At 44.5% G+C, this 27,367-nt stretch overlaps 1 protein-coding gene across 1 annotated transcript; it reads left to right on the forward strand.

Annotated features, from left to right (window-relative positions):
• Nucleotides 1-304: 304 nt before the first annotated feature.
• On the forward strand, nucleotides 305-25,410 carry PIDD1 (p53-induced death domain protein 1). Its single transcript, XM_078863494.1, has 16 exons — nucleotides 305-757; nucleotides 1,764-1,992; nucleotides 3,010-3,213; nucleotides 3,570-3,627; nucleotides 4,671-4,872; nucleotides 6,932-7,054; nucleotides 7,737-7,919; nucleotides 8,721-8,868; nucleotides 9,786-9,921; nucleotides 12,488-12,645; nucleotides 15,642-15,767; nucleotides 16,963-17,081; nucleotides 17,255-17,362; nucleotides 19,066-19,168; nucleotides 20,076-20,202; nucleotides 22,651-25,410. Exons 1-16 carry the CDS (start codon nucleotides 305-307, stop codon nucleotides 22,871-22,873), a joined length of 2,700 nt encoding a protein of 899 aa, XP_078719620.1. The 3' UTR covers nucleotides 22,874-25,410.
• The last annotated feature ends 1,957 nt before the right edge of the window (nucleotides 25,411-27,367 follow it).

Consider the following 27,367-nt stretch of genomic DNA (forward strand, 5'->3'; position numbering starts at 1 on the left):
TTGTGCCCCAGCTGCCGCTGCCCACTCTGATCGCCTAAAACCATCGTGAAGACGCTCCATGGTGGTGTTGGCGTCGTTGGGATGCATACCATTTGTTCGTGATTAAGATGTTTATGAAGACAAGGGATTATTTCTTCACCGTTGTTTTGATGCATATTCATTGCGATAGGACTGCTGCCGTGACATTGGATTGCACCGTCAGGAGCAACGGTCAGTCACATATTTACGTGTTGAAAACGACAACCGAATTGTTCTCAAACTCTCTGAAGGTGTTGAGTCCATTAGCGGTTCGATTTGCGCCAGCATGTTTGGAAATAACGGCAATAACATGGCCTTGGAGGACACGGATGCGCTCAGATTACAGCTCTACTTTGCTGGGAACTCGCTAAATCTCGACTCTTACCTCAACGGTGTTGACATCTTCCTCCATCTGCTTCAGCAATGCTGGCCCAAGGTGGCGACTTTGAAAAATCTCCGCCTCGGCACGAATGTGCCAGAGTCCAGCCTTACCAAAGCTCTGTCCGGCGTGTGCCGTTTGTACGCGCTGCGATCGCTGGCTATGCGTGGCGGGATTGCCCGCAATGACCACGGGGCCGGCATCGCTGGCTCCCTCGTTCGCCTCCCCGACGATATTTTCTCAAACCTTTGCCACCTCACTCACCTGGAACTTAGCTGCAATCGGCTGATCAGTCTTCCACCCACCCTGCGGGGACTGACGTCGCTCTCCATACTCTTCCTGGCCAACAATTGCTTGCAGGTATGCATTCTTAGTGTAATTTAACGCCTTCTCGATGAAGGTGTAGTTTATGCAGTATATGTAGAATACAGATTTGTATCCATCAAAACAGAGATGCAGTCACAATTGGTGATGTCTTGGTTTAAATATAAGAACATTGACATTGTGCCATTTAAACAAATGAGGAAGGAGTTCTTAAAAGATTTCGAACCTCAGGTTAATTCAAATAACTTACAAAACTTACATCTATAAATAAAACAACATTGCATTATTTGCATGACTAAAAAACAACTACATCTTCCAATGTTATGAATATTGACTTAAAGCTTTTCGTGACTGCAGGAATAAGCTTAGCAATCATTGGAAGAACGTTATCAACCAGTTTTAAGTCATAACTGGCTGTGATGTTCCCATCCTACAACCTTCTAATGTTGTTCTTTTCGGCTCTCCGATTTTACATTAACAGGTTAAATTTCTCACACCAACACAGGCATCGTCGCTCGCGTCCTCGAAGTGGCAGCGGCTCTGCGATCTCCCATTAACGTGCTAATCTCTCACATTAACATAGCCACCTCAGCACGCTCGCCGTGGAGGCCGCTCACCGATCTTACATTAACATACTAATTTTTACCTAGCAGCCTTTTAATTGGTGGAAAACCCACCACCGTCGTGGTCGCTGCCCACCACTTACATTAACATTAGCTGTCCCACCCATGCTGCTGACATTTGGGCTATGCCCATTTCAAACTTTTATAAACAGTTTGCCTTTAGAAGCTAACCCCCTTTTCCTGATGACGACCGCTTGTGTTGTGATCGAAACGTCATAGTTTTTTGTTATTTTCTTTGAACCTATCTACGTGACTTTACCGAAAGACCCAAATAATATAAATGTTATGAAATTCTAACTTCATACATAATTAAATAGAATACATCATATGTAATAATATACTGTACTTTAATTTGTACTGTGATTTTATTCTGGCGATTTTTGAGAAGCATATTTTTTTTATAAAGTCTTGTTTCCCAGGAGCTTCCTGAATGGCTGGGGCAGCTCAGAAGCCTGACTCAGCTGTCGGTGAAGGACAACGACCTGTGTTCCGTGCCGCCAAGCTCCTTGGAGGGGCTGTCTGCCCTGTGTTGTCTAGACCTGTCCAACAACCGCCTGGAGACCCTGCCGGAGGAGCTGGGCTCTCTTCTATGCCTGGAGGACCTGGACTTGTCTAGGAACAGCCTCGCCTCCCTTCCTGCCTCGTTGAGTCAGTGTATTAATGAACAGCTGCTGATCTTGTGTATCAGAATAACCACTTGCCAATTCAATTCAGTGTCACAGACACAACCGAGCCGTGTCAGGGCTGTGGCAAGCAAGTCCGGTGCGGCTTAGGATCTCGCCAGGTTTTTTCAACTGCAGAACAGAGGTCGCAAACGGGTTTTGATTCCTTACCCGTACCTGGCCGCACCAGGGTCGCAAACGGGTACCCGTACCCGGCCGGGTATGGGTACCCGTACGCTACCCGTACCCTACCCGAAATGAGTGACAAACAGTTACTCACCGGTGACTCACGGCCTACCCGTACCCGGCCGCACCAGGGTCGCAAACGGGTACCCGTACCCGGCTGGGTACGGGTAGCCGGGTATCGGGTAGGGTACGGGTATCGGGTACCCGGTTGCGACCTCTGTTGCAGAACCAGAGCCGTGCCATTGACGTCACGAGTTGAGTCACAGCACATGGAAAATTGTTAAGCCTGCTTCTGGTTTTGCTTGGCCCCAAAGTAGATTCAATTTTCTTGTAAGACCAGAGTTTAACGGTTTGGTCGTGGCTTGACATTGCGAATAGATCGTGGAACACCGCAGGCTTACGTTGATATGGGAATCAAATGAAATGAGCCCAGAATAGGGTTTCAATTTAGGGACGCAGCCCGGGCCACTTATTAGAGCACGGATTTGATAGGACATTGGAATCAATTCGTATCCTTCCCAATAGATGGTTTTAATTTGGGCGGGTGACTATCCACTTACAATGAACCTGATCAAATGAATGGGTCTGAACATCAGACTAGGGGGCCAGAAGTGCTCGGCTCAATGTCGGGGTTAGGCAGGGGAGGCTGTAGTGCAGTCCACAGCCAAAAGGCTGTGCAATAGAAGTTGCGTAGACTTTTTGAACTCTTATTTGCAGTTCTAAGACCCGATAACACACCTCCCTACATCGCTACATGCTCGCAAACAGCACTTTACCCCAACAGCATGTTAAGAGTGGATCCCGTGTTGGTGCGTAGGTGGGATGAATCGTCTGAAATCGCTGTTCCTGCACGACAATCGTCTGATATCCGTGCCAGCGAGCCTGGCCTCCCTGCCGGCACTATCCCGCCTCGACCTCTGCAACAACAGCCTGCGCTCCGTGCCGCCCGAGGTTGCACAATTGTCCTTCACCCAGCTCAAGGGGAACCCCATTGGCAGGCCCGAAACCCCTCCACTGCACGGTACATTTGCAGTCACCGCACACACCTTACGTGTATCATCAGCATCAGGCCTCCCCAAGTCACCGCCACCTCTCGTAATTCTGCAATGTAATAATCCACCCAGCACAAAGCACAAACTCTGATTTCATACTGCTCTATTTCCTAATTGAATGTCCTCTCGGACGAGTACCATTCCATGGCTGTTACATTATTATTGTTGACCATAGGTCATCATTATTGAATTTATAACCCGCCAAGTTTAACTTAAGAAAGACATTCAGGGGTTAAGCATAATAAATGTACTGTATCTTCATGACAAATAACACGCGTGCCTGCACATGTCCTCTTTACATGGCTTGTGTGTTTTTTTTATCCAGAAAAACACATCGATGAACCCAAGATGATAAAGATGAAGCTACTTTCGGACCACGGCAGGTGATTCCCTTTTTTTGCATGTGAATACACTTCGGATGCTTTGGCTGAAGTGAACTTCAAGATTGTGCCCCAATGTTGTCCTTTACGTGGGATCATGCCAAGAGGAGTTTATATGTGCAGTACATCAGTATACTTGTGTCTGAATAACACAGGCCGGAGATGGGGAGCGGTAAGCATTACATTCCTATGAAACTAAGTTCAATTCCGGACTACAGAGAACATCAGTGGCAATTGGCTTCCGAACTGGTTCTGAACCTCTCCTATGTCGACTCGGCCTTAAATGAGTACCTGGTGTGTTGTGTAAACATCAGTACTGGAGAAACAAAGATACCCATGCCTTTATGATTCTGATTACACCTTCTCTTGTGTGTCCTGGATGACTTAGTAGGTACTTGCGAACAGTACTTTCCACAACAGTCTGGCTAGCACACTAACTACCAACATATGTATCTTGAACTTCTTTAGCACCGAATGTAGCCAACCGTGCCTGAGAAACTATTCGAAGCAAATGATATCTGAACCAATGCTCAGCCTCTGCTGGATTGACTCAGCCTTGAATGAGTCCCTGGTGTGAGACAGAGGAGGACCAAACCCAGGTGGTGTTGGTCGTTCCACGCTCGTACAGTGCCGGTGTGAATAGACCGTCGCTAACGATATGGCTAAGCCGTAGAGTGTTTACCACGCTACGGCCTGTTTCGCAGTTGGAGCCCAGAAGCCACCCCTGGTTTATACTGCGGGGGTATTAACAAAAAAACACGAGCCATCTGTTCCACAGTGAATGTTAAAGATTCCGCAACGTTATTCTGAAAGAAGTAGGCCATATGCGCGGACATCGCAGTCCAAATTTGGCACATTTGAAAATCACAACATTACACAATTAGGTAGTGCCACATGGAAACATCACCTGCTACTGTGAAATTACTGATAAATATTCCCTTCTGTAAAACACATTATGGTTGTGATTGCTTCCCGTTATTCTCATAGCACCAAAATAGCAAAAATACGAATGGCTGATTTGATTTGTACGTGCGTTGTGTGTGCAGCATGACGGTGGGGCCTGGTGGTCTGCTGGCGTGGCTGCCATGCGGAGTGAGGCTGCATTTTCCCGCGGGGGCTGTGGACACGGAGACGTTGGTGACGTGCGACGTGCGGCCCCCTGACCCCACCATTGTGCGACTCAACGATCACGAGCTGCTTCTGAGCTCCATTCTCGTCCTGCAACCGCACGGGATCACCTTTGGCAAGGTTGGCTTCGCAACAACCACCACAGTGGTTTAGCTATCGGGTGTGCTGGTGGTGTAATTGCACCGGGGCAACCACAGACTCGACAAGCACGGGCTTTGGGTGACGAAAAGTGGAGGAGAGATTGGACGGGGATACCCCCATTAGGGGTGAGACTCGCCGCGGTGGCGAGATGTTAATTCCCTCGCCCAGTGTACAGGAGGTCGTGGGATCGATCCCGGCCCTGACGCCTGTATATTTGGAGTTGCATGTTCTCCTCGTGGTCGAGTGGATTTTTCTCCGGGACCTCCGCTTTTCCCCTCCACATTTAGAAACGTGCATTTAGAGTATTTGGTCTATGTAATCCTGTGGCATAGTTATCGAGTGCAGTTTGTGAAACCTGTATCGTGGCCCATTGCAGACGTGTCGACCCCAACGGAGTTTAAATCAGTGAGAACCCTACTGAAAAGCTTGGGGAAAAACCTTAGAAACTGAGATGGGAAACCCAAGAAGCCGAGGCACAGAAACATTTAACTGTCACACAGACAAGGGGGGTGGGAGATTGCTAAATTAGTTTGCGTAGCGGCAATAGGAGGCTAATGTCCACCACTCTGTGAACACCTCCACAGTAAATTAAATCATAATACTGACTTTGGATAGTTGTCAGTTTTCTGCTTTTTTCTCAAGAGTAAAGGGTGTAAGCAAAGACAACACATTTTGAGCTGACCCCTTACATAAGAGCTGAACCATCAGCATCTGCCAATGCACTGCAGTAAATCGGTCTGAATGTACTATTTTAATTTAAACAACAAAAAAACGTGAGAATACATTCCATAGCCACGGGACACTCAAAATTGTAAGAATTCATAAATCGCAAGAGCCATCCGTGAGACTTGGCCTGTATGCATTGCCCAAAGGGTCTCAGGTACCGAGCTACGGAAGCATAAGGGGGGTGGGGGGAGAGGGTGGTGGAGAATTGGACAAGGGCCTCCGTTTGAATTCCTTGCACCAAGTGTTCATGCCAACCAGGCGATGACAATGTCCCGCTGCCAGACTTTTCTGACGTTTCATACCTGCTGGCCTGTATTCAAATTCCATCTTGGTATTTACTCATTATGCTTTTAATTGGACCCTATTGGCTACCTTTAAAATTGCAGATCAAATGTTAAGTTGTGGGTTTGGAGCTGTTAAGATGTGCTATGATTTATGGGCCAAGCTGTCTGGGCCAGAGTCTTCGTAACTGCGAGGCACTTCATCAGTTTTATTCATTTAATTTGTTTTTAATGTACCTACGTTTGTAATTGATGCTCAGATAATGTGTTTCATTTGTTGCTCATTATCTCTGGAATGTTTTTACTCATTCTTTGTTATTGACAACGATAAGATGTTGAACATTTTATTAGCTTAAGAAAACACTGCTTACATGAGGATGTATTTCAGATGGGTGAAGAGAAATGAGCCTTCTTGATTCTGTGATTGTTGCCGCTTTGTTCCTGCTAAAAGGATGTGGAGTTTAATTTCCCTGGCCTCTTGTGAGCCAACTACATTCTTGGCACCTTTAACAATGACAGGGTGTCCATAAAATTAACATCCATTATTTTAAAATGTTTAATTAGACTGCAGTTTCAGCTAGGTTGACAAAAATGCACGCAATTGGCAGAATTGTTAATTTTATTATGCAAGCCTTATCCTTCCAAACCTCTACGTGTTCGCCATGGCATGGACGACACACATTTTGAGAGAGCCCCAGGTGTGTTTGACAAAAATTGCTCGTGATTGGTTTGAATGCTTCTGCTGTTCAGATCACGGAAGCCTTTCAGTAAAAAAAAACGTTAGTATATGACAAATATATTTCCAACACCTGAACCGTATATTTAGATGTTTGTCAATTTTCTATAAAAATTATGCATTTCTTAATCACGAATAATGCCTTTTTAGGCATCTTGTATACTTTAAAGACATTTATATGATGCTGAATAGTACTATGTTACGTTATAATCGGCCCCATAATTGTACCTCGTTACGTATTTAAGTGCTCAGTAAATTAAAATCCTTATCCTTTATTATATTGTGTGCATCGTAGGAGGTTGACATCACTGTACCGTATGAAGAAGTGCAAGATGGACCCAAGAGGGAAGCTGTGATGCGTACCTTTGACTGCAACAACTGGAGTAACTTGGAGACAAAACTGAAAAAATACAAAGATGTACAAGCCAAAGCACAACCTCACCTTGGCAACATATGCTGCTCCATATCTTCCCGTGTCGACATGCGTTGCACTGCGCTCACAGTAACTAGAAATGACGCTGCAATCGAAAGTACTTGGTCACCTAGTTACCTTGAGTTTGTAATATTTTACTCGAAGCTAATTCACAGTCGTACAACTTTACCATATTTTTTGTCATCGCCATCATCAAGTCTTCTTTACTTAAATATGGCAGGTAGTTCAATGGCAACGTTAATATGCTCATGTCAAGGGTGGTGAGACAGCGGATGGCATCAGGAATAGCCTGATGTAAATTGTCTTATGCATTGTTACTGCGTGGGTTTTTACAGTTATGCTCTAGTTTTCTGATGAGTTTTAGTATTTTTTTGAAGTTTCCCCACATTTACGATTGGCATGATTGGTTATGTATGGTGCGAAAGAACAGCCCAAAAACGCATCATAAATTCTGGTGAATATGTTAAATGCTGCCGACGAGCGATGGAAATGTCATACTATATGGTGCATTTTGTTGACGTTGGTGTGCTGAAGTCACACCGTGGGCCGTTCCTAATGTGTATGTATATTGAACTTCTTTCGCACCATACGTACCAAACCGTGCTAATCGGAGGTGCAGGGGAAGGACAACAATGTGTCAACCTTGCGTGTGCGGCGGCGCTTGCAGGGCCGCAGTGTTGCGCGGTGCTCCATGCCGCACTTCTCTTACTTCCTGGTGGTGGCGCGGCTGGTGGAGGACTCCTGCTCCGTGCCCCCCGAGGGAACCCAGCTCTTCAGCTCTGTGAACCCCGGCTTTCGCCTCCTCTTCCCTCCCGGGGCCGTGGAGGAGACGCGCCAAGTCCGCATGCAGGTGGACGACGTTTTGATTCTCGCCGACAGTCGAGCGATATCCCTTAAGTTTAACACGTAGGCTTTCGCGACCAATATCATTCATCATTAAAACAGGTTTTTTTTTTAGATCGCGTAAAATGTAAATGTGTCGTTAAACCCGCAACCACCCGACACAGCCAATTAGTAAGGTTTGTCACATTAACAGAACATGCCAATTTGTTATGAGTACAGCACACTGGTGTGTTGGAGAGCCAAGCCACAACATTTACAATCTGAGTACGACGTTTCGCCAGTAATTACAACTAACCTCATCAAGCGACAGCCAGATTTGCGTGTGTATAGTTCTCTGCGGTAAGTACAACGTCTTTAAAAACAACGCCGCTATGCCTCTCTAAATAAAACTAACGCTGATCCGCTTGCACGTTCCGAGTTTCAGCGGTGAATGGGACACCCACCCTGCAACTTGTAGTAGTCTCGGAATGGGAAAGGGTCAAAGTGCATATTCGGGTTGTACTGCGTGTGGATCAGCCACGATATCCGATATTTTGCTGCAGGTGTTGGGAGCTTTGGTAGAAAACTATGCTTAGGTTTTACCATGTGTTTCCCAGGAACTGAACGAAGAAGCTCGGTATTACAATCAAGATTCTATTTATATCAGAATGCCAAAAAAACACCCCCTCCACACAGACAGAAGGCATAGTTATACCACAGCTAATGAGGGTTAAGGTAAGTTTGATAACGACATCATGCAAATACAGGATGTCACGTGAAATGTCTTAAGGTTTGAATCTCTGTGGTGAACTTATCTGCACGCCCGCAGGTGCTGCCCGTGGATGATGATGATGAAATGCGCCGGGTGGTGGGAGATGAGACCATGATCAGTCCAGTGCTCATCCTGTCCCAAAGCCCGGCCTCCACCTTCCTCAAGCCTGTCAAAATTCGCCTTCCGCTGCCAACTGGTGTCTCTGGTAATCCATTAGTTCCTTGAGGCCAAGATAATATTAATAATTTACAACCCTTTGTCAATACACTACTGGATGAAGGCCTCTCCAACACCACATTGATCGGTTGGGCCGTTTTGACCATACTTCACTACGCGTGTCAGTGCATGTTGGTGACCGGTGAGTGAAGTACAGTAAAACCTTGGATTGCGAGTAACTTGGTCTGCGAGTGTGTTGCAAGACGAGCAAAAATGTTAAATAAATATTAATTTGATAAACGAGCGAGGTCTTGCAATACGAGTAGTACGTGTATACGCTTTGTCTGCCGAGCGTCACCTGATCACAACTGATATACGAGTACTTTGGATTACAAACACGTTTCCGGAACGAATTATGCTCGCAATCCAAGGTTTTACTGTACAGGGTACCAATGGATTTAGCTGCACTGCCCTCTACTGCCCATTCTGTCTATTACTACACCTGTCTTTTATTCATGGGGGTCGCCCATCCAAGCACTGTGTAGGTTCAACCCTGCTTTGCGATATTTCATGAAATCAGTCACATTCCATTTGCTTTGGTCATTGGCATACACCAATACGAATAAAAAAAAACGTTGATTCTTACATTTAATGCGGTACATGTACTGTGAGCTGCATGGTCAATACCAACGGATGAAAGAAATCAGCTTTACTCCTATCTATCACAAGGCACAAGTCTGCATTAACCACACATGATTGTTGTAAAATACTCAAACAAACATGCTTCGATAATGTATGCATTGTCTTTAAAACTGATTGGCCTATAACAGAGAGAGAGCCTCCTTTATCGCCTTGTCTCACCAGTGTTAGACCAGAGAACGCTAAGAAGTGAACAGCACAACGGATAAATCGACGCGTCCGTTGCACCTTTGCTAAAACGGTGACCCTTGCGTCCGTTGCGTGCAGGTATTAAACTGGACCCCAGCAAACTGCACGTGCTGCACGGGGACCCACACACGGGGGACTGGGAGGACATCACCCGCGACCTGACGCTTGAGTTCACGCACTTGTACGCCATCTTCGAAGTGTCCGAATTCTCCCTGTGAGTTTGTTCACGTTCTGCTTTTTCAGTAACAGCAACCGTCAAAATACAGTGACGCAAATAATAATACTTGCATTTGATATAGCGTCGTTCATGCCAACAGCATCCCACAAGGCTGTACATAAATTATATATAAGGACCAAATCTCATACGAGGTTGGCTACGTATGGCGCAAAATAAACCCAACACACACACGTAAATACCAAGCCCATCAAAACCCTACTACCAAGGATAAAAAATGAATAAACAAATTAGGAAATAGCACCCAAAAAAAAGCATAAACAACGAAAAAGTTATCACAACAAAGGAATTCGTCCATAATAAGCTGTGATGTAGGAAGGTGGAGACAGAGCTACATGAGGAAAGGGGGAAGAGGAGAGGGGAAAGTATGGGAGGTGGTCGAGGTTGAAGAATGGGAAAGGAAGAGAGGTGGGTGCCTGGCTATGTACGCATGATGGAGAAAATAATCCAGTCGCGAGCAATCAATAAATTATTTATCTTTTTCAAATATATTTTAACGGAGCCCGTTACAGAGCACAAACCACGACGTAGGCGGGGGGGGGGTACATAAACCCCGTGGATGTAAGTTTGGAACGCTGTGCTCCTGAGTTTAAGAGGAGGGGAGAGATTGGGCTCACGAGCGGGGTATATGTATTTTTATGTAGGGAGGGGAAGATGAGGGAAGAAGAACTTAAGTAAGGGAGTAGAGAGAGAAGGGGGAAGTTCTTTCTATTTAGAGCATGGTTATTAAGCACGGACCCAAAGGCCCAAAGAGTCGTTTAACCATACTTGACTTAACCATGTTGGTCAGCGCTGGTTGGTGAAGGTGGCACCTACAACCGGTTCTGATATCACTCACTACTCACGTCGGTCAGAAGGTACAAGTGATGCAAGTGGAAGGAAAGAGATCAAGAGGAAGGCAGAAGAAGAGGTGGGGGGGGGGGGCGATGTGATGTGATCGGACCATGGTGGCCCGAACTGTGGAAATCGAGATGGTGCAGGTCAGGGCAGCGTGGAGAAGGTTGGTGAGGACAGTGGGACCTTACATGAGTGGGACAAACGCGTGGAAGAAGAAGACTCATGTTCACCGTGGCCAGGATTCAAACTCAAGTTGGCCGCTTAATAGCACAGTTCGCTAACCAATTACCAATACTCCTCTATTGAGAATGTGTCGTCATCATCATCATCAGCCATGATAAAGCCACTGCTATATTTTTCAATTGTTATGTGTCAGAGATGTACTGCTACATTTGCTGCTCATCCTGCTTTGGCCTTGCCCATTTGAGATCGATGGTGTGCGTGGCGAGTTTTTACGCACAAGTATTGCTGGCTTGACTGTTGTTCTGGCATTAAGTTGAGAAGTGTCCTTCCACTGTTTGCTTATAGAGCAGGCCAATAATAATAGGAATAATAATTATTGAGAAAAATTATAAAATAAAAAAATATGGGCCATTCCTGCATGCTCATACCGACATTCATTAGCCCGCTTGTGCTGCCAGACTGTTATCTCCCAGACAGAACAGAGCCTTGATGGCTGATATGTTGATTAATTTGGTTTATTTATTTATTTTGCGTTGGTCAAGTAAAGAATTATCCAAAAATATACTAGAGTGTAAACATAATATATGACGGCGTGATGTCTCGAAATTTAAAATAAGTAAAACAAATGTTGTTTAGTTTGAATCCTGTACAAGGAGGCGATGCCAGCTTGTAACACAAATGGAAATGGGTTCTGAACAGTTTGAAGCAGTGGATTGTGGGTCAGTATATGAAGAGGTGGATTGTAGAACAGCACAAAGCTGCCGTCGCAGAGATGCTGGGTTCAAATCTGGATTGCCACCTATTGTGAGTTGATGGTCTCCGCCAGGTCGCCAATAATTTGCTCAACAGAAACGTTACAAATGTTTTCATCGCTTTATGTGGTAGATATTTTCCAAGAAAAATGGTGCACAAACCAAACTCTTGTAAAGCAAGGGAAGCTTGTACAATTTTTACAATTCAATATGGCTCATTCCATCTATGAAAACGAAAAAAATGGTGTGTTTTATAAACATCACTGTAAAAAATAGTTTGATTGATATGCATCAAACATTCTTCACATTGCATATAAAAGGTGTGTTCCACATGTGGATGAAGTGATTTCAGAAGTAGGTCAGTGACGTCATCTTCTGTGGTTCTCAGACACTGTTGCACTGCTTCCTGCTGGAGTTCCATATTTGGAGTTTGCATGTTCTCCCCATGGTCACTTGGATTTTTCTCCGGATCCTCCGGTTTTTCCCTCCACATTTAGAAACATGCATTTAGAGTATTTGGCTGCTATAAATTTACACGTGATAAGCCAATTTGTTGAGCTATCATTTGTGGCCAGGTCACTTCAGAAAAAGAGCTATATAGCTCAGTGGGCCTTACCTGGTAAAATAAAAATAAATTTGATTGATACAATCTTTGCTTAACAAAATGGATGATTGCGCATTTGAGATCAATTCCAGCATGAAAGGAGCCACCACAGTTCCATAATTGTCACTGACGCGGCGCCGTGCTGACTGTGTGTTCCTGCCGTGGCCAGGTACTGGATATGGCACAGGACGCAGAATTACGTGGGCACCGTGGCCACCGTGGCCAAGAAGGCCTACGAGCTGCTGCGACGGTGGCGCGTGTGCTTCCTGGCGATGCAGCTCAAGCGCGACCCAGAGCTGGTCCTGCTGCGGTGCCTGCCCTACAAGAAGGAAAGTTGCGGCCAACGTTACAGTTGGCAGCATACGGCCAATTGGTTAAAAATCGATCCTCACACCCACGATACGTTATGATGATGATGATGATATTTCGTTTTTCTATAGCGGAATTATTGCAACTGGATTGCACGGTGCATATGTATTCCCGTTCCGAGATCCCTGAAAGATGCAGGGTGGGTTCCGTTCACCACTGAATCTCGGAACGCGCAAGCGATTAGCGTTATTTTAATTTAGTGAGGCACAGTCCCGTTGTTTTAAAGATATTTGACTTGCTGTAGAGAACTTGCGACATGACCGCACTCTTATGATAGCTGGTGCCAAACTGTGTCACATGTCCTCCCGCATGGCATTGTGGGAGCATCAGTGCCGATAAAGTTTTTCTTTCCGGTACGTCATCGCAATGGTAAAGGGTTAAGATCTTTCCAGCCAATTGATGAGTGTTTATACTGAGGAAATGGGAGCGCCTGGAGAAAATCTACCCGTGTGAGGGGGCAACACTTTATTCCATACAGGTGGAACAGAAGGAAATTAGTACACGCTTCCTTGACCGACTTCTCCTGGCAAGCCAGGGTATGTCACCTTAACTACCACGGCAGGGGAGTTTGGAAACATTTGTGCCGGATTATAGGCGTGCAGCGCCACTACCACTGCGTGAATTGTGCCTCTCATAAATAAATAATATTCAACGTATACCAGTGCATAGCCTTCTTTTAAACATGAGGTGCAATAGGCCATGATGTCAATTGGAATTAATAGCAAAAAAATATGTATTTTTTCAAATGTACAAATATATGCTATATTCTCCAGCAATTTGATTGTTGGAATGTAAATCGGGTGAATAACACTTGAACATTTTTAATGTATAGATATATAATGCAATTACTGGAAAGGAATGTGACCAAATTGAGGCAATTGGAGGCAAATTGAGTTAATTACATGAAATGTTTGCGCTCATTTACATGCTAATGTCTGTTTAGGCTAATAGTCAATATGATTTTTGATTTAAAGCTTTCGTGACTGCAGGGATTCATATTCTTGGTTCTTTTGGTAAAGTCACGTAGAAGGGAAATCATATTTTTTTATTATTTCCCTTCTACGTGACTTTACCGAAAGAACCAAGAAAATGAATCCCTGCAGTCACGACTATTAGCCTAAACAGACATTAGCATGTAATTGAGCGCAAACATTTCATGTAATTAACTCCATTTGCCTCCAATTGCCTCATCTGGTCACATTCCTTGTAGCTACATTCTTTACATTCTTTACTGTATTATTGGCCCAAAACCTTGGCTGTTATATATCTTTTAAGACAGCATTATTGATGATTGAGGTTTTTTGTTATATTTTATTGTGCGACACTGCCAACACAGTACCACCAAATTATTTATCGATATAAATATAACTGTCGTTAAACAGTACCTTATATTGATAGTTTGTATTGTATATTCCTGAAATGTAGTTATTTATTTTTAATACTGCTTTTGATTGCTGAATGTTGCCTATAATTTAAAGTTTTTTTCTGTATTGATATTTGAGGAAAACAATTTGCATTATGCGCTTTTAGGCCATGGCATCTCTGCGTGCCTTCCAGAACACAGAACCATGGAAAATGCATAACATCCCCAGAGCAAGGGGGTTTATAAATTAAGGTGGAAAAATACGTGAAGAGATGTTAACTAACGATAGAGCAAGAACATCACAGCTGACCCATGCACACACTGAGATGTTTGGAAAATTCCTTTTGTGAGTGGCATGCTGCATAACACACTTTCAGATGCGCTTCTGCGGCCGTCTGGAACGTTGATCCTTCCGATATTAGGAAGCCACTGGAATTATATACACATTTAAATCTAAATTAAATACTAATTTCTTTAGAACTGCTTTTTGTGTTTAGTTTGTTGTCCTTCCCCCGAACCTCCGATTAGCATGGTTGGCTACATACGGTGCGAAAGAAGTTTAAAATACACACGTGCATGTGTGGGAATGAACCAGAGTACCTGGGGAAAAAAAATCCACCAAAGTATTACAATATAAACTCTGCACAGATAGATTAAAGATTATGTTGCTGTTCTGCCATCTACTGGGCCACCTCGCAGCCCAAGACCAGAACACTTGGACCTCACAGGCAGTCACCGATCCAAGTAATGCTGAGATTCTGAGGTTTGACTGGGTCTGGCTTGTTTGGGTTGTTTTAATATTAAGCTTACCAACCTTGGGGCAAAACAGCCAAATCTTTGCCTTAAAAACCTTCATATATGTGGCATACTCTTTGCCACAATGTGTGTATTTTTTAAACCACAATTACCACATTTTCTCAGTAGAGGGCACAGAGAGCTCTAACAATCTCTACCAATCAAAATTTAAATTGTTGGCAAAAAGATCAAGAACACAATTAAAATGTCCACAGTTACAATATTATATGCATACCGGAATGGCCGATGACAAAATCACTGAGAAAGCACCCGATCCCATCAAATCTCAAAATCTAAGCAAGGTTGAGCCTGGATGGTGCTCTGATGGGTGACCAGCATGCATAGAATGCTATGGGCAGCATAGGGCAGTGCAGCACAGGGCAGAAAAATCTGGCTCTTTTGCTATGCTCCTGCATCTAAACTCCTCACCTTTACCAATGCAAACTGACCAGAATGGTGCAGTATGGTGACATAACCCTTACTACCCACATGACATGGGAAGGTCCTCATCCATCAAGTGGATTAACAAACAGGCAATGCTGTCCCTAGGGAATGGCGAATCAGGGCGACTGCCCCGGGCCCTGTGCTTTGAGGGGCCCTACCTGCTTCAATGTGACGGTGTCAGATGTTTTAAGGCGTTGGGGGGGCCCACAGAGTGAGATTTGCCCAGGGGCCCCGCACCACCCCTATAGACGGCCCTGCAAACAGGGACCCATACACAAATGGTAATCCGCAAAGAATCGGCAAGACTTGTGTTTGATGTTCTCGTGAACGAGCACAACCTGTTTAACCCCACAGGTGGACCCTGCCCTAAAGACCCTGCAGAAGAGGTACAGTGGGCCCCAGCCCTCTGAGATGGTGGACATCCTGGAGGGCGAGGAGTTTTACGCTGCCTTTGAGGGAGGAATCGAGGTCCACACAGGTGCACGCTGCTCGGTCACACTAAACTACGATATTTTACGTTCCATAATACAGGTTTTTTTTTGGGTTAGATCGTTTAAATATATAAATGTGGTGTTAAACCCGCCACCACCCGACGAAACAGGAGGACTTCTCCACAAATCTGGCTGTCGCCTGATGAAGCTAGTTGTCATTACTGGCAAAACGTCGTACTCTGATTGTAAATGTTGTGGCTTGGCTCTCCAACACACCGGTGTGCTGTCCTGGTAACGAATTCGCATGTTCTGTTTACGTGACAAACCTTACTAATTGGTGGGGTAATTTTGTGGGCAACTCCCACCTCTTCCAAGACATCTGACCAGCATGGAAGGACAGGCTAAATACCCTCTAGAGGGGCTCTCCAGAGCTCACCTGTAGTGGAGGCCTTTCTGCCAGAAGCACCGTGAGTAAGCAACTGTGGGGCTGCACCATTACCTTTTTAACGCAAAGACCATTCAGCAGTTGAATCAATTGCCAGTCTGAAAGTGACAAGAATGACTAGCGTAGTAAAGGTGGCATTCACAGTCACTCGCTCATTGTGTTCAAGTCAAATTGGTTTCCTGCTCAAACGAGCACGAGACGGCGTGAATCTCGTTTGTACAGCGTTGACACCCTTGGTGTAAAATTCTAACTACAACTTGATGGATGAGCTAATCAATAGGTGCCCCTCAAAATGATTTTTGCGACAACTCTGTGTCCACACACCCCGATATTCTGAACTGCTGCACTAGACTTTACGACAATGTCAAAAGTCAAAGGGTTTTCCCTCTCAAATGAGCGTTGGGTGATACTTTCCCTGTTCCAAATCGAAGCCGGTGGTTTAAATTCTACATTTCTGTGGCAAGGGCATTCATAAGACAACCACTGTTAGTGGTAAATTCGGATTGGATTGAGAACCAGTGGAGGGATCAGTGTAGGAATAATGTTGTTACGTTGGGTGAGCGGCCTGACAGTGGCACTCTGGACCATGTGGAGGTGAGGGATTTGGGGAGGCTACAGAGTCGGCTCCTTTTCAATGACCCTGAGGGACGAAACGTCAACCCCCCGATCGCGATTTGAAACTCACAACATGGCGATCGCAAGCTCGTGTGCGCTTACTGCCTGCACCGACCGGCTGTACGTGGACTTCATGGTCACCTGAAGTCCGCCGACTGAATCGTCCGTCTGAACGAGCGCAGATCTGCCGAGGAGCTCTGAGGGGCGCCTGGCGTTCGTGTTTTATGCCAAGCAGAAGAACATGAAGGAGGTCTACGTAAAGTCGCAAGACAGCAGGGATCGCGGTCCTGTCAAGGGGCAGGTGAGAGAGGCCACTCGAGAAGTCCCTTTGAAGACCATTTAGGGACACTGACGATTCACTCCCTCGACAATTCGATGATTGGTACGATTCAGGGTCATTGGTCATCCTGAGCTGCTCTTGAATTTATTTTTGCTTGATGGAGGATGGTCCTGGTGTCTCTGTGGTGGGCACAGGTTTCGTTTTACCGGGGAGAGCTGCCGACGGCTCTGCCAGAGGAAGCCGTGGGGAAGCGAAAGGGTCCGGATTCTACGTGGCTCGCCACACTGCCCATCAAGCTTCCTGTGAGTGAACAAATGCATGGGTGTGTGTGTCTGCAGGCGGCCGTGGTGTAATAATCAGCGCACTGCAAAAAACATGATGTCCTAAGTTGAATTCCCAGCCACAGATAAGATCATTGGAACTTGGTATGGTATGTTAACCTAGAATGGGCATCACCTCGGTTGACTCAGCCTTAAATGAGTACCTGGAACAGTATGTAAAAATAAACAATGAGGAGACAAAGGTTGCCTTCCATGGTGCTGACTCGACCACCTCCGCGTTGGATATTCTGGCCTTCATAGATACTTAGTAATAGTGCTTGACCCAACAGTCTTTATGGCTAACACATGTGAATATAATCTGTAAATGCAGGGGAGTAGTAGTGTAGTGGTTAGCGTACTGTGCTATGAACCTGGCAACCCAATTTAAATTCCTGGCCATGGATAACAGTGGCGAGTGATATCTGAACAAGTCCTGGGACTTTGCTAAATCAACTCAGCCTTGAGTATCTGGTGCAGCATGTGAACAGCGCTGGGGAGATGAAGGCAGTTTTGCTGCTCTACAGAGCAACCTCTCGGTCGGCTCGCAAAGTGGCTGTGTTAGTGTGAACCTGTTAATGAACAACTAACATCGGAAGGTGGTAGGATCGGAATATGACAGCCAGTCATGACTTAAACTGGTTGATAACGTCCTTCCAATGATTGCTCAGTTAGTACCCATCTTCTCGGTTGAAATTGCACGTCGACCGAGAGGTTGCGGCTCTGTGATCTGCCATTAGCAAGCTAATCTCTCACATTAACATAGCCACCTCAGCACGCGTGCCCCGTGGAGGCCGCTCACCGATCTTACATTAACATGCTAATTTTCACCTGGCAGCCCTTTGATTGGTGGAAAACTAACCACCGTCGTGGTTGCTGCCCACCACTTACATTAACATTAGCTGCTGGCAGTTGGGCTACGCCCATTTCAAACCTTTATAAACAGTTTGCCTTTAGAAGGTAACCCCCTTTTCCTGATGACGACCGCTTGTGTTGCGATCGAAACGTCGTCGTTTTTTGTTATTTTCTTTGAACCTATCTACGTGACTTTACCGAAAGACCCAAAGAATATGAATTTCTGCAGTTACAAAAGCTTTAAGTCGGGATTGACAGTGTTCATGTGCTTGGCCAGCCATACTAGGTTATGTGCTCAAACTAATTGATATGCAATGAGAACAGCTTGGTAAAATACAATATGCCTGCCTCGTGTATTATTTAGATTAATTGTCGTAGGCATGTACAAGAAACAGTAACATTCTTACAATATTCTCAACAATTTTACGTATCCTTAAACAAGAAATGGCATTATTGTCTAAGTGAAATAATTAATTGCTTGGTGAACTTCAGTCCTTTTTCCTCCTTTCTTTTCCACACTCAAGTTTATGAGCACATTATTTGACTCGACACCAAATTAGCATTTCCTTACTTGCCCATCGGTATATCCACACACAAGAGTACACGCAGTTATACAGGTTTCCCTAGCGCATACAGCACACACAAACAATGTTGGCACACGTCCGACCGCATAGCCGCATATGAGTGAATTCAAACCGCGTAATGCAATTTTTAGGGAGAAATAGCTTTGGCCGTACAGACGCGAAATCGCACAAATCTCGCATAAAAACGTGCTTTACATATGCTCGTTGCACTTGAAATAAAGAGACGGTCCCTCACACTTGGTTTCACAGAAAGTGAAAGCGGACAGCAGAACAAACGGCTCGGAGAGGAGTGCGAGTGAGGAGAGCTCTCATCAGGCCTTCTCCTTCCCCCCTCTCGACCTTGGAAATCCAGGTGCAACAAAAATGTCCAGTCGCAGATTCCCGATGACTCCAAAACTGCTTGCTGTGTATGCTCCCACGATTGCGGAAGACTTTGAGGGTCATAGTAAGCTTTGTTTGCAACTAGATACGTAATGAATCCTATCCAGCATTTGGTAAAGTTGTCATTTTCCGATTTTGCTAAGTGATGCAGGTATCCAAGAATCGATTCTTTACCATCTCTTTTTATCGTTTGCTATTTAATTTGCGTCAATTGTACAGCTTTGTTTGCTCTGTTACCTAATAGTAACAGTTGCTCTCCGATGTGTTTTTGAGTTGTTCCGCTTGTTGTTCGGTACAACGTCCGCCGTTTCGCTGCATGTGCTGGTAGCTTCTTCTGGACCTGAAGTAAGCCGTTTAATCTTTCCTTCTATGTATACCGCTTTATAAAGATAAAGCTCCAGCACAGGAAATGAAATGTCGGACACCATGCTTAACAACACACGGCACGACCCAAAAACACATCGGAGAGCTGTACGGCACAACTAGGAAAACCTATGCAGCACGAACTTGTATAATTCATGAATAATCGATACTTATACGCACGATTTTGATACATGTATTGTGGGCCTAAGAGTAAATTTTTTACTATCACACGAACTACAGTCATCCTCACAGCGGCTTTTGGCTAACCATCGAAAAAAGACGGTCACTGTATCGTGTGCTATCAGATGTGCTTCTGCAGCCGTCTGGAACGCTCTTCCTTCAGATATTAGGAAGCCACTGGAGCTGTGCACTTTTAATTCTAGATTTAAAAGTGATTTCTTTATAACTGGTTTTTGGCTACATATGGTGCAAAAGAAGTTAAATATACAATTTTAGTTTCTAAATCGATGCATCTTCACATGCCTAGCTTTAACACTTGTGCTCTATCCTTATAGAGACTGGATACCTGACGGAAACAAACCTCCGGACCATAGCATCAAGGATCGGTTTAGAGTGGCACGAGATTGGAACAAACTTGGGATTGAAACAATCTCAACTGGAGCGCATCAAATACGACAACAGGTTTGGTTCCATCTGATTCCTGTTTCGGAGTTACATCTGAAGGTTGTGTTGAGTGGCAATATCGTTTGGACTGTGTTCAGTCACGATCCTGCAAATCAAAACACTACTCTTCCTGTTTCTTTTGTTCACACTGCTCAACTTTGGAATCTCCCTGCCATTACATTTAGAAACATGTGTTTAGAGTATTTGGCTGATATAAATGTATAGTTCAGTGAGCCTTACCTGGTAAAATAAAAATGGTTAGTTGTAAATATTAGTTGTCTTATCCCAAGTTCTTATAACCTTGCTCAATTCGCGAATTGTGTTCGCTCTTATCTCCGATGCCTTCAATAACAAAAAGGCTCAGTCCCTTTTACACGCACCTCTACATCATCCGCGCCTAGTTTACACAACAAAGGCTCATTCCTAACAGCGTGCTTCAGCCGCACCGAACCTCACAAAAATAATATTCAGGGCCTACCTTGGCTCCTCCCACCCTCAACCAGTATATATACAAATACTGTTTTCTTGGAATTTCTCTCACTTGATACAGCTATCGTGCTGTGACGGTTCCACCTGAAGACGGAAGCTTGTGTTGCCTCCGAAACGTCATGATTTTTATTTTTTTATTTTACTTTTATTCATTTAATTTTTTTACCTACGTGACTTTACCGAAAAAACCTAAGAATATGAATCCTTGCAGTCACGAAAGCTTCAAATGTAGAGTTCAGTAGTGCCGTTTATGTGCGGGTGCTTGGGATTTTTAGGCCTCTGGACCTGTACATAGCAACGGTTGATTTTAACAAAAAACGTGTCTGCCGTTCAATAGACCTTTTAAAGACTTAGGGCTTGCCGAGAGTGCACGTAGTAATTTACGTGTGCACACGTTTCATCCCTCAGGCCGAGAGAGAAAACTAAATGCATTCTGAGTAATTAGTTCCTGAGTTAATACATTTCCTTATTTTTATTCCCAGAGCAGGATCCCCCTGAAAAGGAGTTTTGAGACTCACTTAGTACTTTATGTTGAAACAAAGAATGTTGATTTAAGTGTTCCTTAAATGTGGATGCCAATGTGTCCAAAGGAGTTTTTTTTTATTTGGAAACATCTGAGTTGGCTTTACAAACACAATTTAATTTCCACCGTGAGATCTGATGTAGACAAATGCAGACATTTGCTCAATTTTTTGGCTTGTTAAGAGGTCAAGACAAAGCAGCGTTATGGCTCCTAATATGCCCTTTATTTACATTTGAAGTATTTTTTAACTCTATTGTTTCATATAAAAAAGAAACAAAATCATCGTTAAAAAATGTTGGCTTCATTTTGCGTTAACATTAAAAAAACATCTCTGCTCTCTTGTGCCAAATACTGCAAAAACTCTGCTGGACATTGTCCATATTTTTTGGGAGGGAAAGAAAGAAAAAAATCCTCCAGTGAATTCTCCAACGTGTTCACATTTTTTTTCAAAGAAAAACATGATAAAAAAAATGCCAAGACATATTTTTAACAGTAATATGAAATTAAAGTTACAGCCATATTTTTTCTTTTGCTTGTTTTTATTTGAATTTCATCACATTGAAGTTCGCATTTCCCCCTTAGAAAATAGTAAATAAAACGAACAAAAAATAGTTTGTTAGTCTGCGGGTAAAAAAAAAAATTGGCCTGCAAATTATTAAATAAATATTGCAGTCATTTTGGCCTAAAATCATTTACTACTTTGGTGAATTTCACTTAACGTTTGACACACACTTTCTGGGTTGTATCACAGAAGTGCTCGATTGGGCAACAACATGCAGTGTTTTTTAGGCCCTTTTCTACAAAGGCATTTTGTTGTACCTTAACACACCTTAAAAGGTGCTTTTTGTAAAATGCTTTTTAAAATAATACCACTTGCCACAAAGGTTGAGAAAAGCTGTTGCTTAGTGGTTTAGATAATACACTGTAATCCCAGAGAGTCTAGATCACTATCAGTGATCTATTTGACCTATAAACCCATTGATTTGTACTACCATCTCCTGGGCACCATGCATTTGAAGTGGTTTTGGGAGCTATTAGAGATCTTTGTTGTCCACCAACCCTGTGCCAACATGCCTAGCTGTTGAAGTATTTTGCAAGTTTGTCAAACCCTCCACCTCTTGTCCGCCCAGCCAATATAATTGGTCACACCGCAGTCGATCGGCAGGTCGCGCGGTGGTGCACTAAATTGTGGGTAACTCCCACATCTTCTAAGACGTATGGTTAACCCTCTCCCTCGAACCCCTCTCCCTTGAGTGGGGCGAGGGGGTCTCTCCAGAGCTCCCTCTCGTGGAGTTCATTCTGCTAGCAGTAGCACGCAAGCAATTGCATGAGTGCATCCCGTAACCTTTGCTCGCGAGCGCATGGTTGATTATCGGCAATCGTGCATTTATCTCCCCCAGTATGGCATCTCAGTCTGCTAAGCATTTCTTTCACGGCGTGATTTTTATTTCCAGCGGCAACTTGGACCAGCAGATCATGAAGATGCTGGTCACGTGGGCACGTGGTGCTGGTGGCGAAGGCGGGGATGCGGTGAGCCTCCTCATCAGGGCCCTGAAGGCGAGCAACCGGACAGACCTCTCCGAGGAGGTCGCCTCCACGGTGGAGCTCGGCCGACAGAAATACCAGGCTCAGCTCAGCCACTCCAACCTGGATCAGCAGAGCTCTGCGAGCCAGTAGAGCCGAACAGACTGGTGACCGCCTTTCTGTATGTACGTACGTACGTATGTTTTACTTCGTTGGCAACTTGCGTAGCCAACCTTGCTAATCAGAGGTGCTCGTCTAAGGGGTGACTCACTGACATGTTGCACTTTTGTTATTTATTTGGCAAGTGGTTCTCCAGGATATGTCCCGTGCAGCGTCGTACACGGGGCTGTTGCGTCGGGCTATATTTCTGATTTATCGCTCGTTGATTTTGGCTTAGCACACTGGCCCACAACAGCTTGGGCTACCTGCTTCCTCTAGAACCTGCACTCTTAACACATGAACGTCAGAAAATTACAATATTTTTTGGTGACTTGTGGTTGAGTGCGGAGGTGGAGGGCCCTGCTAAGCGTTCTACGCACACAGCACCTTTTGTCAATGAGGGCTTCCTCTCATTGAGGAAGAGGGCTTCCCCACACTGAGCATGTCGTGGGAGTTGTTTGACCATACTTCAACACGATGGTGAGTACGGGTTGGGGTTGGGGAAGGTGGGGTGATAGAAGTACAATGCAACAGTTGATGTTTTCTGCACTGCCCACTGCTGCCCACCACATGGCCCCGCAGCAGCCAATACCAACCTTCTGTGGGTGATGGCCACCGATCCAAGCACCACCCAGGTTCAACCCAGCTTAGCTTCCGACATTGGGTGATTTCTGAGTGATTTGTTCACGCACATTTGCTTATTTACTCCTGCTGAAAATGACCAGCTGGGGTGTTGAATTGAGGACTCTTTAGCATGTATTGAATTGCAGTTGTAAACGCATTCGTCCGCTACAAATGGATGACTTCATCTAGTCATTATCATCAGCCATTATTTATCCACTGCTGGATGAAGGCCACCCCATGCTTTCCCCTTCCCTCGTCGTCCAGTGTCACTGCCATCCACTTTACTCCTGCGCATGAATTGATCTCATTGCTCTCCCATCTTCACAATGCCACTCTTTCGCCAGTCTTGCCTACCGGGCAATACCCAGTCTCGCGATGTGACCTGCCCAATTTTAATTTATGTTATGATGTTATGTTTTTATTGCAACACAACGCGAGCCCGGTACAATACGCCGATCGCAAACGGAGGGAAACGGAAACCCCACGAACAGCTACCCGAATTTGGTACGGCAGCACTTTACGAAGGGGGGAAATTGGATTCGCTGGTCCACCCAAGTGGGGACCAGGTGCAGGGACATGAAGGCGATTTACAATTTCTTAATTCTCAATATGTATGTTGAACTTCTTTTGCACCGTATGTAGCCAACCGTGCTAATCAGAGGTGATGTCACATATTTGTGTTCCTTTTAGCAACGCATTCTTTCGGCGATGGTGGTGGGGGGGGACATTTATTTGGAATTGTTTTTCAATAGTGACTGAGCCATAGTTCAGAGTCACGCATGAGCCACTTGCCTGACACTGCTGTATTTTTTTTGTATGATAGAGGAAAGTGACTTAGGTTTGATTCTAGTATTCCTCTAAAGAGTATATAAAGTATTTGAGACAATTTATCACAATTTGTCACCTGCAATAAATAACTTAAAAAATAATTTCTTTGTACAGGGAACACACTTATTCATCAACGTGGTTGACTTGTTTATGTAAATAAAAATAAAAAACCTGGATTGTTAACTGGATTTTATGGGATTTTAAATCAAATCTAGTTTGGTCGTGTGTATTGTAGGACATTTTACATTGCCACATTCTTGGGCATGCGAGGAGTGGATGGGTATTCACTCCTGCTCTCAGCTGTTTAAATATTAACTTGAACACAAATTTACATGACACACTGCTATCTTGTGCTTAACTTATATAACTTACGTTCTGGTAATGCAAGAGATAAGTATCTTGCTTTAACTCAATAGTGAGAAACATTTTAAACCTAGTTGCAAAGTTAACCCTTTCATGGCTGTTTTATAATTGTAAGGAATGGTGCCAATTAATATGCTTTCTTACTTAAATCAGTGCAGCATTATACGATAACTTATCAAAATAGAGTTCTGACTGGCAGATGGTATTACATCTAGTGTAGATTATGTTTTAACTGGACAGATTTCAGTAGATGTTGGATGCCTGTACAGTATGTTTGTCTTGTTTCAGCTCTTATATTTCAGTGATTTGAAAAAAACGTTTATTTTTAAGGGGTGTCTGTGCTCCATCAGCTGCCGTTGGCTTCAATTTAGCCATTTCCTACATAGCAGCGAGGTGTACAAGCACACTATTGTAAAATATGAAATCACATTAATGTGGCCAAACATTTGTGGTTATTTTAAGAAGTTGCTAAATTAACATGAGATTGTTGCAAAAATAAAACAGGCATGGTTTGATAGCGATGTCTGCCATTTAATTTATATTGTTTCATGTACTTTATTCACTGGAAAATGTATCTGTAAATGATGAAAACAACACATCGCTTACAGGAAGATGAGTACAGGCTGAAAAATAAATAGATTTAACAGAACAAAAAAATGTACCATTTCATGTATAATGACGTATCCATCTTGTTTTGTTTTTTGGTATGTTAAAGAATCTTTTTCATTTTGTGTTATTTATTTCAATTGAACAATATTTTTATCCGCCGTGGATAATGGCCAGCTTTGATCCAATAAACCCCCTCACCAAATAACATTGTCCGATTGTATGTGACTGACTTGTAAATGTTTCACATCGAGGTGTTAAAAATGAACGAATTTAAGCACAAGGTTATGTTTGTCTCGCAGTGCTTGATGGGACAGTTGTGTAGAGAGTGGAGACGTTTCGGTACTTGGGCAGCGTGTTTATGACCAGCTCCGGTTTGGCTGCCGAGGTCTCACCGAATCAGTCGAGCGGCATTATGTTTTCTTCAGCAGCTTAACTGTGTGGAAGCTACCTGGCCTGTCACTTAATACAAAGCTCCGCGTCTCTCAGCCAGTTATACCCTTCCTTCTTTGTGCTGGCCTACAATCTATCCTGGGTTTAACCAGACTGGATTGTGTGAGAAACCCACAGATCCTCGAAAGATCTGGACATAGTCCCATCAGTGAACTCCTCTGGCAAGCGAGATTGCATTTTCTGGGTCACGTAGCCCACATGCGCAGCCACCGCATGCCCCAAGCAGCTTCTGTTTGGTTGGATAGATGGGGCTAAATGGGCGCGGCACAGACGCGAGGAGAGATGGACTGATGTGGTACAGAAGGATGTGGAGCTAGTTGTACTTGCCGGCGACCGGGTGCCAGCAGTGTCAAGATCAGCTTCTGGAGGTTCATGAAGGACGCTGCTGGGGAGTTGGAGGCAGTCGCCCTCCAGCAACGAGCAAAGCTGCCAGACGACCAAAATGCAGAAAGTTGCCAAAGTGGGGAGCACAGTTGCATCTGCCAGCCATCTCAGTCAACCCATGTCACCTGGGTCTGTTCCGTGACCTGCCAGCGGACCCTCTCACTTCACGTGGCCTCCAAGTGCACCTAGCATGGCACAAGCGCCGTAGTGACGTCACCGCCACTTAGTGGTGAACGGCGGTTGTACATTTTCCCAATGCAACACCTGGATCAGCTGTGGTGTTTAGCTTATTGAGCGTGCAGACGGTGCAGTTGCAAACAGGCCAGAGGGTCCCTGGCATTAGCGTACAAAAAGGTGGGAAGTGGACAGAGGATTCGCTGCACATGGAACCATGCCAACCACGCTGATGGGCTTACTATGCATCAATAAGGTGAGCCTCACGAATGCGTTATCACCAATATCATTTTCACCAAGTAAGAAGCTATTGAGACATGAAGTGTAGTTTATAAGGATAGCCTTGGTCAGACAAGTGGCAAGTACAGGACACTTGCATATGACCTTTCCCGGAATAAACATCTGTCCAGTATATGAATCTAATGCATCAGAACCATCGCCCACAAATAGCATTTCTGAACTGAATATTGCAAGTAGAATTAACATTTCCAAACGTTTTAACACTGTTCCCTTAACTCACTTTCCTGAAGACCACAGGCTGCCTTTCCATATTTACCAGTCCCTATTTAAATACAAATTAAGACACTGACAGTTGCTAAACGTGTACCCCCTGATGTCAAGGACACGTATTTGTGTTCACGCATGCAACATCTCTTAAGGCGAATCGCCACATCCTGTGGGGCACAGACGAGATCTCGGTTTGAATCAAGTGTCCCTCTGTCATGTGGGACATCCCTTAAACCGAATCTCTACGTTGTGTGCGACGACAGTCGCCATGGACCTATAAAGTGACGGTAACATCACCGCAGCACTTGTGCCAGGCTATGTGCACACTGTGGGCCAGGTGAAGCCTTGAAGGCACGCTGGCAGGAGGTCACAGGATTGATCAAGGTGGTATGGGTTTATTGGTTGATGTCACTCGCGGCAGATGCACCACCTGTTATCCTGGCACGGGGACACACTTGCTCAGACATACGTGAGATTTGTATTTTAATCGGTAATCTGTTAGATAGGATATGTTTACTACCCATCAGTTGCATGCAGGTTGTAGTGGCT

The sequence above is a fragment of the Lampetra fluviatilis genome, chromosome 16 (genome assembly GCF_964198595.1).
Source record: "Lampetra fluviatilis chromosome 16, kcLamFluv1.1, whole genome shotgun sequence".
NCBI lineage: Eukaryota > Metazoa > Chordata > Hyperoartia > Petromyzontiformes > Petromyzontidae > Lampetra > Lampetra fluviatilis.